General features: G+C 41.9%; 2 protein-coding genes across 2 annotated transcripts in view; one reads left to right on the top strand and one right to left on the bottom strand.

Annotated features, from left to right (window-relative positions):
• The window catches only part of wnt3 (wingless-type MMTV integration site family, member 3), an 18,075-nt gene continuing 5,304 nt past the window's right edge, over positions 1-12,771 (top strand). Inside the window, exons 1-2 of the mRNA XM_026315207.1 lie at positions 1-349; positions 10,998-11,239. Coding sequence (XP_026170992.1) covers positions 270-349; positions 10,998-11,239 — 322 coding nt within the window. The 5' untranslated portion in view covers positions 1-269. The remainder of the gene's footprint in view (positions 350-10,997; positions 11,240-12,771) is intronic.
• The window catches only part of LOC113135298 (vesicle-fusing ATPase-like), a 23,774-nt gene continuing 22,372 nt past the window's right edge, over positions 11,370-12,771 (bottom strand). The window contains exon 22 of the mRNA XM_026315206.2: positions 11,370-12,717. The gene's annotated coding sequence lies outside the window, so the exon portion shown is untranslated. The remainder of the gene's footprint in view (positions 12,718-12,771) is intronic.

Here is a 12,771-nt window from a genome sequence, read left to right on the forward strand (position 1 = left end):
GAGGACGGGTAGAAGCGTGTGTGCATGTGTGTAAGACACTTATTCTCTTAACTACTAGGAGACAGACACACTTTCCTGGCCTGACTCAAAGAAGGGGGGAAAACAGGAGGAAGATTTTTTTTTTCTTCTCAATATCATTTTAATTTTCCCCTCATTCAACAATCAAGCTGCCCCAAAGCTTCTCTTTCCTGGAAACTCTTCTTCATTGCCTACTGGAAGTTCTATGTATTGATTCATTTACCCTGTCACACACTTACAAGGCTTAACTCATGGATTTGTATCTGATTGGATATTTGATGTGTGTGTGGTTGTCCAGCTCACGGGTGCTTGGAGGCTATCCCATCTGGTGGTGAGTACAAATCCACAGTTTCAGCATCAGACCCTATTGCCGCAGAAAGAGAGAGAGAAAGAGAGAGTCTTTTTGGTCAAATGATCATTTCTGAGAGGGCAGAATGTGCACTTTCAGTTGACTGCGTGGAAAAATTTTCTCCGGCCCAGTCCAAAGAATCTTAACCTCAAATACTAGTGTAACGGAAAAGGCTCCCTGTTCTTTCCCCCTCTACCTCAGGTCAATTTATCATATTGGTGTATGTTGTGATGCAAAGAGGGTAGATTTTTTTTGTTTGGGAAGCATTAAATGATTAAACCTGTAGACTTCTTTGATGAATTTAGGATATAAATACACTAATGAGTGGTTGCCATGTTGGTATGAATTATCAGCAGCAATAAGTCAGTAAGATCTTTCATTATTACAGGAATTGTGGGTATCGCTCAAAAAGCACAAAAAACGCTGCCTTCTCTTAATGAAAATAAATGTCTTAGACATACAAATGTACGATGTTAGAACTTCCTCAGGAAGCATAACAATCATGACTTAAAAGACGTTATTGTTTATTTGCTATTGTGCGTCACTGTCCTACATTCAGGCCGCCGGCCCCAAAACATGTCGTGAATTGAATCTGAATAGTTTTTTTTTTTCCCCCCCCTTTGGTAGCTGAATGACATGCATTCATCATAACATTTTTGGCACCAATGGACTTGCACAAATTTTTGCAAATGATTACAAATGATTAAAAACTACTAAATAAAAAGAAAAAAAAAAATCATATTTCAGTTACAATTAATCATTTTTTTTAAAAAACAGTTAAGGATATCATTTCGCTTTTCAGTTGCACCACAATTCTCCCCCTCCACTACGGATTTGCCAGGACACAATATGTTTTGGTGCCGCAGGGTTGTATTCTTTGTTAAATTAGCCCAGATCGCTTTTGGCACAAGCAAGTGAAATTTAGAGGTTTATCTCATTACAAATGCAGCTACATGCAGCTGACCTCATAGCTCCTGGTCTTCTTTTGTAACATAAAGCTTCTATTTTCGAGATATTTGCGTAGGCGGATGACAAAGCTCTTCTGGCTCACGACACAATACTTGTCAGAGCTACTGCACTTTTAGTAGACCAACTAGCATGTGGTCCCACCATGGTGCTGTTCAAACCACGAGCATCTTCTGGTTTCATTTACAGAGCAGGCAGCTGCCAAGCACACAGGCCACAGGGCTGAAGTGTTAATGGCAAAGAGGACTTTACACCCACTCCTGGCTTCAGCAAGAACCATCAGACAACAGTGACAAAGAGTCTGGGATGCTCTCTCTGTGAATTACCTGCAGCTGTTCTGTTCAAGGAGCTTACATGACAATGGTATAATGTTCAAACGTGAACAATGCGCACCACCTTTGATTTGATGACAAATTTTAAAGTGCAGGCTGGGATGGGGGTTACCAGGAGGGTGGGAACATGAAAAGCAAAACTGCAGCTCCTGGTGACTCGGCATGTGCTGAGGAATTGGTGTCAAACAGCACTGTCAGTGTCATGGTGTGTCATGGATGGATGGTGTTGAACATGTCCAGAAGGAGACTAAATGAGATGGTGCGTCAAAAAGAAGGGTGCTGACTTTTAGCATGAGTCCAGCTTCTGTCTCAGGGGCGATGTCTTGGCCATAAATTCTCAAGCCAAGGTGGGACGTGTTACAGGGAAGAGGAGTTTGACTGCTTTATGCCTGGCAGCCTTGCTTTTACAAGATGGGGTGTTGAAAACAAAACAGGGCATAAATAACTCCAGTAATATGCACATATGCATGGACTATGAGGGGTGTAGTAGAAAGAAAAGGCATAGCAAACTAATGAGGTGGCTTTGGAGGCAAGACAGAGCAATAAATTGCTTTCCTGAAATACAAGAATGTTGGGGAAACAGCAGTAAAGAGGCAAAATGAAGGTTTCATGACAAGTTAAGATGTGACCCCACATAATTTACAGGTCCCACTCTATTGCTGTCTAATTATCGGACATTAGTCTTTCCGTATGGGTTAAAAAAAAAATCTGTTCTTATTGTTATTTGACTTATTTATGCGATTTGGTTTCACCTTTTCACCTATGTTTAATAACTGAGGAATATCAAAATAACTCGAGGGTGAGGACAATGACATAATATGCAGTACTTAATAAAAACCAACGCTGTTCAGAAGAGTCATATCTACTATTGTATTAAGTCAGTGTGGCTTAACTCTTCAATTATTTTCAGAACAGCTTAAGCCACTCTGTCAGCCAGCAATGCGTTTGTGCTCTTGTGCACACAGCAGCCATTGTAAGTGAATGATGACAGTCACTTTCAACAAGGAATTACCTCAGATGAATTTACTCCAATCCAGCCACTGAGCATCAGTAGTGATTATCAGTTTTATCACACTGAACAGCCATGAGATCCAATAACTTCATCCTCTATGGATTCAACTTTCCCCTAAAATGTTTCAATTATTAACATTAATTCAGATTTACACTACCATCATCAGCACCTGCGATACTGTCTCAATCAACCAATATTTGTTTCAATTAGTGCATCTAGACACTATCTGCCAATTAGGTGAACCAGTCTGACATGGACTATTAGCATCAGAAAGAAACAATATTTAATAACTGCTAAAAATGCAGAAAGAAAACGTTAACAGCTTAGAATAATACATTTTATTTTAATATATGTGTAAATCATATTTTTTGATTGACCTACTGTTTTAACATTACAAAATTTTAAAGCTTTCATTGATTAAATGTTAACAGCCTTTAATTAAAATTTGCAAATGTGTAAGACTAAATGCAGCTTCCAGAAAGAAATTCTGTCTGCTGCTTGTTAAAGTTTTAGGGCCTTAATTATATCAGGGCCACAGCTCTTTAAAGATCTTAAACAAAGCTATCTAGGTTGATCAAACTTCCCAGTCTATACACAGACCTTTCCAGTTCAACCTGAAGAGCTTAAAGGGGGCTCTAGAGATTCCATCTCTGGGTCTCAGGAATGTCATTATCTGACTGTGACACCCCCACCTCCAATCCTCAACCTAATATTCAACCCCAAAACCCCTACCATTGGCAAAGGGATCACTTAAATAATTCTTACTGTGAGAAAATCCTCTGTCTGCCGTCTTATGTGAAAAGATCAAGGATTTTCGGGTATTATTCTCAAAAGCGCAGCGGAAGGTAGAGAAAAGAGCAGGAAAGTCCAGAAGAATGTCATTCATAGGAAACTTCAGAGTTATACCATGAATGGCTGAGGGCCGACACAGGGCTAGGGTTAAAGGTAATTCTGGCCCAGAGAAATATCTCCAAATACAAGTGACAGCAGCAATGACACAGGGAACATTAAGCATAATGCTAAAAAGTGTATATAACATATAGCAAGGACTTAGCCCTAAGCAGGTACACTGTCATTGCTAAGATGATAAGGCCATATTGAGGTCACACTGTTCAAGGGGTTGAACCACAACATTTTGGTGCAACTGAAACTCAACATACAGTATTTTCATATATGAATTTTAAAGAATGTTGCCCAGTTATGCACTGAACATTTCAACATTTTAAGATTGGCTTTAGTGAACAATCACATTATTCAGTCAAGCCAGAGATAGGTGAGAGGTTCAAAGGAGAGTGGTATTTCAAAGCTGTGAAGACGAGTCCTAATCTTAGCCCACCATCAAAGGACATGCATCGTGCTCTTGTAGGAAATGACAAAGTCCCCTGGTGCACAGCTATTAGCTGCACGAAAACACAGGGCAGGACAGCTCCTCAAAGAGAAAATGGAAATGACCAGGGGCAAAGAGATCATTAGGGGACATGTATGGAGGCACACACACACACAATATTTAAAGTCTTCATTAGCTGGCTGATTTTGCCTGGATGTCTCATTACTGAGGTTAAATTTTAGCAGAAAGCAATATATCTGACACAGGCTCAGTGACAAAGATGTGCTGATCACACCTGTGCAGCCCATGTTCAGACTACGCCCTCAGGTAACTGACCAGGTCAAACCACTAACAGATGCAGTGTGGGAGGGAAGAGAGGACTATCAGTCAATATCCTTAAATTACAAAGGATCCAGTTCACATCTTGTGCTTTAAATGCATTCAGATAGAACATATAACATTGCAATGATATGGTATTTGAATTTCAGTACATACACTGAAATAATCCCATTTCCAGTACTTTACATAATGAAATATAACCATGCTTTTCTACTCTACACTTTTTATTTAACAAAGCAAACCAAATTTGGCTTAAATATTCTCCAAGCAGAAGCAACTGAACAAGAACCTTTTTAAAAGAAAGTAATGTGCAACATTTATTTTTAAACAAAATCAGGAATTATCCGATTGTAAAAGATCATAAATTTGATATGAGCTTTTCAGGCCGCACCAAAAAAGTATTGATAAATGACAGCCAGCCCTACTGAGGGATACAAAGTAAGGGACTTGTGAGATCAGTGGATCAGAGGTTAGGGTTGTTAACCAGTGTGTGCTATCAGTCAGTACTGCCTGTGAGTGAAAAATCTGCAAACTGGCTTTGGTAATCAGGTTTATCACCAGCGAATGAGCTTCAAATCCCAGTTTTTAATATCAACCAAGCATGAGACACTCAACAGCAATTAGGTTTTTAATACCTTTAAAAAAAGGTCTCTGGTGTTTGAAATTTCCAGTAAGAAATTCCAGACATACAACGGAGGATTCCAGACAATCCATCACAAGTTATGATTTGCATAGGATGCATTACTGCTGAGAGCGGAGCCAACTAGCTGTCCCTAATGAGCAGTTGCAGGATACTGTGCACTGTGTGAGCTGTGGTTCATTCACACAACCCTTCAGGACTCTCACTTAAACAAGCTCAGTCCTTTCAAGACAACAGCTCAGACTCCACTGTGTCCACCTAAAGAAGAACCAAGACACCAAGCTTCCAGTCTGACATGCATTTGTCAGTGCCTTGTACTCTCAGTGCACTTGTTTGCAGAGCTGCTGCTCTCATTCACTCCCTGACAGGCAGGTTCACAAGTTTACACCCTGTTGAGTTTCCCACTTCATGTCTCCATACTCCATGCTCACCAAAACAGTCTGCATAGAAGGGAGAGAGGACATGAGGCACAGGAGGCAGTAGGAAAGTATAGGTTGGAACATTTTTCACGGGTCCTGTCATTTTTTATCTGATCAGCCAGGAGCTGTTGGACTACAAATCAAAAGTGTGCCAAAGAAAAAGAGAAGACAACAAAACACAGGAGCTTTGCATTCCAGCCTCCACCAGGAAAAGTCCCATCCTCGGGCAAAGCCGGCAACTTTCCTTGGCCCACTTACTCTCTTTCGAGTGTCTTTATCTCTCTGTAGACTCTGTTGTGGGATTTATAAATGAGATTCTGATGGCAATGCTTTCAGTGCACGTCTCCAACTGTTCTGCTAGGGCCTCATTTAGCAACATGATGTCCTCCAGGCAAATCTGACAAGTTGAGCTGCAGCATCAACAAATAGAGGTAAATTAGAGGTAGATTAGAGTTGAATGAAAACAATATTCTTGCAGTCTGTTACTACAGAGGCCTTTTCTAGAGCGTGACTCCCACCAGTGACAGAACACACTTGGGAATCAGCAATTCAGGCACAAACTCAGAATGAGCTAAAATTATACATTTCTCTTCAGTAAAATAAGTTATCTTATAGCTAAGGACAACTGCCACCCATAGTGAATAATCAAATAGGCAAACACAATGCTAGCATTTCTCAGAACCTTGAAGCCTGTATTAAATAGGTTTGTGAAGGTCAAATCCTTTTAAATTCCTTATTGACTCTTTTTTCAACTATGGCTTTTAACAGAAGTCACATTTAAGAACAAGCCTAATTGCTTTTGGCTAACACAAAAAAGAAACAATGAAATATTTGATGAGATATTAATAATAATAAACTGATTACTGTTTGCACAGAATGGGTATTATGAACAAAGCAACCATCTCATGGGATCACAGGTGATAACCTTGTTGGAACTAGTAGCTTACAAGTAGCAACACAACCGTGAAGTTCACTCTGCCTTCATAAATACATGCATGTTTCCGTGAGTCTTTGCACAGCGCCTAAGGAATAACGCACAGAGGGATGGACCGTGACAGGCTCTCTAATTCCCTCTCTTCCTTTCTACTTCTCACTCTCCACATTCAGCTAAGCTGTTTTAACAAACATCTAGCATTTAGCACCGAGCGCAGTTTTAACAAACAGTTAGCATTTAGCACCGAACTCAGTTTTTTAACAGTTAGCATTTAGCACCAAGCTGTTTTAACAAACAATTAGCATTTAGCACCGAGCTCAGTTTTAAAAGTTTGCATTTAGCACCGAGCTTAGTTTTAAAAGTTAGCATTTAGCACCGAGCTAACATTAAGAAAACAGTTAGCATTTAGCACCGAGCTAACATTAAGAAAACAGTTAGCATTTAGCACCGAGCTAACATTTAGAAAACAATTAGCATTTGGCACCGAGCTGTTTTAACAAACAGTTCACATTTAGCACCGAGATAACTGTCTTTCAAGCACAGAAAGCGGCCGCTCGTTTGAGAACACTTGCCTCTGTTTTGTAGACATTTCTAGCTTCAGCAGACGTTTCCATTTAGAAGAAAAATACTCGGTTATAGTTGCAGGACTGAGAATTTCAAGACTTCCGCTTTCTAACTAAAGATGGCGGCCGGAAATGACCTTTGTCCCTATTGTTTTGTGCGCAACAGTACAAATATTTGTTGTATATTAAAATGTACTATAATAAAAACTTTGTTGTGGATAAATTAACCTACATGTCATAATTAAACTTAAAATTATTGGTGATATTGTGCACTAGATGCACAAGAAGGAGAATAAATGTTTAGCTGTAACTGAAAAGCAGCGTGAGATGCAGACTTGAGGCTCAGTTGTATGTGAAACTTCACACTTATAAAAATAAAATGTATGAAATTCTTCTTTAAATAAAACCTTCCTTGATTACGACAAGTACAATGTAACTTCAGGCTCTTTTTGCTGCAGCACAATCTGGATTTCTATATCCAAAATGCATTGCACTGAGGTTAGGGTGGGACCCAAATAGTGTAAGGAGCTTGCATTGTGTTTGCTTCAACCAGTTTTAACGATCACTATTGCTTAAAGATAAAAGACAACCCTGACAAGTTATTTTGAGGTCATGTTCAATCACATGTACACCTCAATGTAGAATTTGAGTATGGCCAGGCACCTGATCATAATGACCTTCTGTTTCACTAATGATGCGAACAGGCTGGAGGTCAGCAATCCTAGTCACGAACTTTAAAATGACCATTGGGATAAAGGCAGTGAGGTTAGATGTCATGTTGTGCTCAACAGGTTCAGAGGGTCACCTGGTATGTTTTGTGCCTGTGGGCATAGGAGGCTGTCACACTAAAAGCTCATCTACGCACAGACATGTGTTACACAGTGACCCCTGTAATGCAGACCTCCCACAATAGCAGCTGCAACATATTTCTGACAGTACATGATTCCTTGACTCATCCCATGACTCCAGCTGAGCTTACTCATAGACAAAATAAAAACAAGATGCTCACAAGTACAAGTAGAGACACACTTGCAAAATTTCCATAGTGTTATGGGCCAGGACGATTTTATGAGGCAAGTCATAATTAAAGTCTGAAAACTCCAGAATTGTATAGACAAAAAAATTCTTTATGAAAAAACATTGGAGGTGATGTGAAAATAAGGTAGTGTGAGTCAGGTTACACCAAAACCTTGTTAAGGTCCAAGCCTGTTTGTCTTTCAGTCCAGAGTTCATCTGCTGAGTGTGTGTGTGATAGACTAACCCCTGCCACTTCACTTTCCTAACCAAGAAGCAGACACTGTAGTAGTGATGTTATTGCACTGGGAGTGGTTGAGTCAAAAGTTGTTGTTGACAGTGTTGAAGTCTTGATTGCGTGAATTTCCACTCTTTAGCAAGGTGTGTGGTGGAATCCCTTTGTTTCCTCGGCTTCATTTCTGTGGTTTCCAGTGGCCCATCATGCCTTCACATCAGCCCAGTTTAGATACTAAGAAAACCCCCAGCCAAGCTGTAAACCCCCCAGGCCAGGAGAGGCCCGATATGGACCTGCCTGAGCATGCACCTGCCAAGCCCTGCAGTTTGCTGCTGCTCTGCTGCTTGTCTCATCCCCTGCAGCAGATTCCCCCGGCATTCTGCCTCAGTGGAGGTCTCTGCGTCTGCTGCTCCCTCACTTGGTTGAGACACGTTGCTCATGGCTTCTGAGAAGTGAGGCAAAGCAGGCAGGATCAGCATGGCACATGTGGTTTACATGCATGCGTCTGCGTGTGTCTGTTTGCACGATACGCCTCATAACCTATGAGGGTTAAGACTCTTATTTGCACCTAGCCAAAAAGATATCCCTTTCATCTCATCAGTCCATACAGATCGAGCGAGGCACATCCTTTGCAAACAAAGATAAATAGGCTGGCAGGCTACAGCCTGCAGTCTAAACATGCTATGGCCACCACAAAATCCCATGTGGTCAGCTAAATGAATCCAGCAGAAATCCTAAATTCATTGGCTAAGCCAGTGTGTCAGAGTTGTGGGCAAACACTTTAGATCTCCTGAATAGAACCTGAAATGTAGAAAACATTGCCGGTTACTGAATGCATAGACAATTTGAGCAGAAGAGATTTCTACAAGTTAATTAACTGATGTTGTCGGTGAGCAGGTGATAACAGCGATCAAGACCAAGCTCAGTGCAGGGCATCATTTGCTCTGCTCCATCGCATGACCACAAGATTAATGGGCAGTAACCAAGCTAGCAGACAGTGTAATTAAGGTCCTTAGTCACTCAGTCATCAGACACAGTGAAGTCAGAGCACTAAAGTCAGTGATGTTGTTTGGGTGGTAAGGGCAGATGAGCTAATGTGGCTGCCTTTTCTTAGGTAAACTCAAGACATAAAAGTGAATGAAGATTGAAGCATGTGAGCATCATCATCTTCATCATCATCATATATTCTATCACTTCAGCTATAGAAGAACAACAGCTAAGCCTAATGTCTTGTTGTGTAAGCACCACTTTGCTGACCTGAAATCAAAAATAGTGTATGGTGACGGGTGTAGATGTGGGCGCAGGGTATTGGTGGGAGCCATATGCAGAAAGCAAAAGTGCACATGAGCTGTGAACTTATCTAAGGGGGGGATTTTTTTCCTTTTGACTTCAGTGGCTTTACTTTTGTGCTGGGGTGGGGCACTGCACTGCACTCATCTGTCAGAGCCAGTGGCTGCTATGATTGGGTTGCGCCCTGCGGGGGTCCTGAGGTCATCCTGAGTGGCGCTCTGATCTGATCAGCATCAATTGTTCCTCCGTGATCCTCTCATGGCCTCCAGCGCTATGTAGTCCGCCCAGAATCAGTGCTGGAGAGTCTGCTTGAGACTGGTAAAGACCCTCTTTCAGATCAGCGAAGATCCCTAACCCTGTAAACATCCTGCTACAGGATTCATCTTTTAGGAATGCAAACCTGTACAGAAAATAAACAACATAAAAAGAAATAAACAAGAAATTTAAGTCAGACATGCTTTAGTAAATGCATGAGCTTCTTGAAGAAACTACAGTTTTGTTTGAGCTTGTCATCACAGAAAACATGTTAAAACATGGGCATGGCAAACATGTTTTCTCTCTTTTATTTCAAGAGAAACAGAATGCAATTAAAATTAATTACCTGAATGAAACTATAATGGTTTCTGGCATCACATGCTGATCTTGGCTGTCTAGTTGTGGTGATTAATCCCTGCTTAGACACATCTGCACGAGCCTTCTGGTGAGGCACAAAGCTTCAGAAATGCCGTTTTTGTCCATCACCAGCAAGCTCAGCTGCATACGCTGTCATCCGTAAGACATCAGCTGCACAGTAAAAGCCACAAATTAATGATGAAACTGCAAGGGCAGGTGTTTTCATATATTTGAAATTGTATGAGAGGGCTTTTCCCAAACTAGGCAGACAGGTTTGTGTGTGTTATCTGTTAGATCAGTAGATCTGTGTATGCTAACAAGTAGGAACACTTTGAAAAGTCAGTACTAATAGCTTGTATCCTTGCCCTGAAGTGGGCCTATTAGCCTCCCCCACTTGGTGAAAAAAAAAAAATAAACAAAATAAACAGAAACTTCTAGTATAAACTACATTAAGCAGATAAGTCAACAAAACCTTCAAGTATGAATCACTGTACTGTCAGAGAGATACACTTACAGAAAACCCTGGGATGAATGAAATAAATCTCTCATGGAACGAGCTGTCCTTCAGGGAAGCCTCGCTGGCACATCTACTGTGGGGCAAATTTCAGGGATGGCAGTGGCTTTTACTTTGAATTTTCACATTCTTTAAAATTGTAAAATCATGAGATCTAAGTATTATTTGATTTTTTTTGTATATATCAGTGCAGACGCCATCTTTTGATAGTTTAAGGAATATACTGTACATGTGGTTCTACATTAAATAAAATATAGCATCGTTTTGATTTATGTCAGGAACTATCTGAATAAATAGGATTTAGACATATGTGTTTTCATTAATGTAACCTTAAAACATCTTTGGTGTTTGCATCACCTTAACACAGATGAAGAAATGTTTTTATGTCCAGCACATCTCCCTTAATGAAGCTTTCCCTGTCTTTGTGCCACAGGTCCCTGGCCCTTGGGCAGCAGTATTCGTCATTGGGCTCCCAACCCATTCTGTGCGGCTCCATCCCTGGCCTGGTGCCCAAGCAGCTACGTTTCTGTCGCAACTACATCGAGATCATGCCCAGCGTCGCTGAAGGTGTCAAACTGGGGATCCAGGAATGTCAGCACCAGTTCAGGGGCCGCCGATGGAACTGCACCACCATCAAGGACAACCTGGCCATCTTTGGCCCCGTGTTAGATAAAGGTAGATTTTTTTTACTTAAAAACAAAAGAAAAAGTCTCCTATGAATCTTTATTAGTGTTTTCTGATACAATATATACATGAAGCTGACAGTATAGTACAAAATATGATTTGAATAATATGTGCACCTAGCTGTAAAATGTGGGCTGTATTGCTGAGGCTATTGCCTAAGGCTTAACCCTGCCTGTACTCTGGGCTTTTGATGACAAACGACTAACGAGGGCAATTACAATAATATACACCTTTCCTGGCTGCAGTGAGAAATGAGGCAGGCACAAGCACCGACACATTATTCAACATCCATCCATCTTTACCTTCAGTATCACATTTGTCTTTAGAGCCACTGGCTTCTTTTCAGTTTTCCCAACCATGTTTACACTGTCATACATGAAAGGGGGTCAGCGAGGTGAATCTATCAACAAAACCTGACAAGTACAGCTGATCTACTGGAGACATCCATCAGGCGCTTCACATGCAGAATGCTAATTGTGAAATGTCTCCACACTAACTGTGCACTAACAATCTCACTAAACCTGACAGTGGGAAACAATAGCTGCAGGTGTCCCACTTTAGGCCTGGCAGCCCCTAATTATAAAGGTAGGAGTTTGTGTGTTGTGAGTGAGGCTACTGATTGGAAATGAATTACCCTGTGTGTCAGAGGGGAAGGAATCTGGGCAGAAATGGCCAGTGTGAGCAGTCCAAGCTCCTCAGTCAAATAAAAGGGAGAGGGAAGGCCAAATGAGATTACAGGCAATAGAAAAGGGCCGGGGGGCTCCGCTCAACCCCTACTGTGCATGAAGACCAGTGTGCGCCTCACACAGTCCAGCTCCCACGGACGCCCCATTCACACGCCCTTTTGACTCTGTCATGAAAACAGGCTGAAAGGGAATCTCTCCCAACCTAGTCCGGGTGTGCACTTTGGGATAGGGAAGTGAAGGAAGGAAGAAGAGGGTGTCACTTCGGGAATGATGAATGGAAAGGTTTGAGTTAGGAAATGGAGCACCACCAACCACCAGTCACCAGCCACCTTCAGCTGCACGTTGGCCATGGTGGTGCTGTTGGTGGATGCCTGGAGGAAGCAGGGGGATCGAGGTCCTGTGGTGCGTGGTGGTGCATGGGATTTCAGCTCAGGGTGTTGGTGGAGGGGTGGCTGGAGGGAAAGGGGAAGGAGTTCGGGAGTTTAGGGAATGCCAGCTCCGGGCAGAGTGGGACTGTGGGGGCGCGAGTCGCTGGGGCTTTTGTGTAGATAATACAGTGTGACACAAGGGAAACAAAGGCGGATTGATGGGCCCAGCAGGTAGCAGGAGCAGTGCTAGCCTTGGCTAACAGCCAGAGCTCCAGGGGCCCAGGGCTCACAGGCCCCTGTTGTGGAGGGCCCAGCTAGGCTGCCAGGGTGAGCAGGGATGCCCAACCTGAGGACTCCGTGTCATCCAATCATGCAAGTGTTTGTCGGAGATGTTGCCGAAATCTACATCCGTTTCCTAGAAATGAAGAGTTAGGGAAGTCTAGTTAGTAGCTCATAGTTTAGATTTAAC

Source organism: Mastacembelus armatus, chromosome 19, assembly GCF_900324485.2.
Source record: "Mastacembelus armatus chromosome 19, fMasArm1.2, whole genome shotgun sequence".
Classification (NCBI taxonomy): Eukaryota; Metazoa; Chordata; class Actinopteri; order Synbranchiformes; family Mastacembelidae; genus Mastacembelus; species Mastacembelus armatus.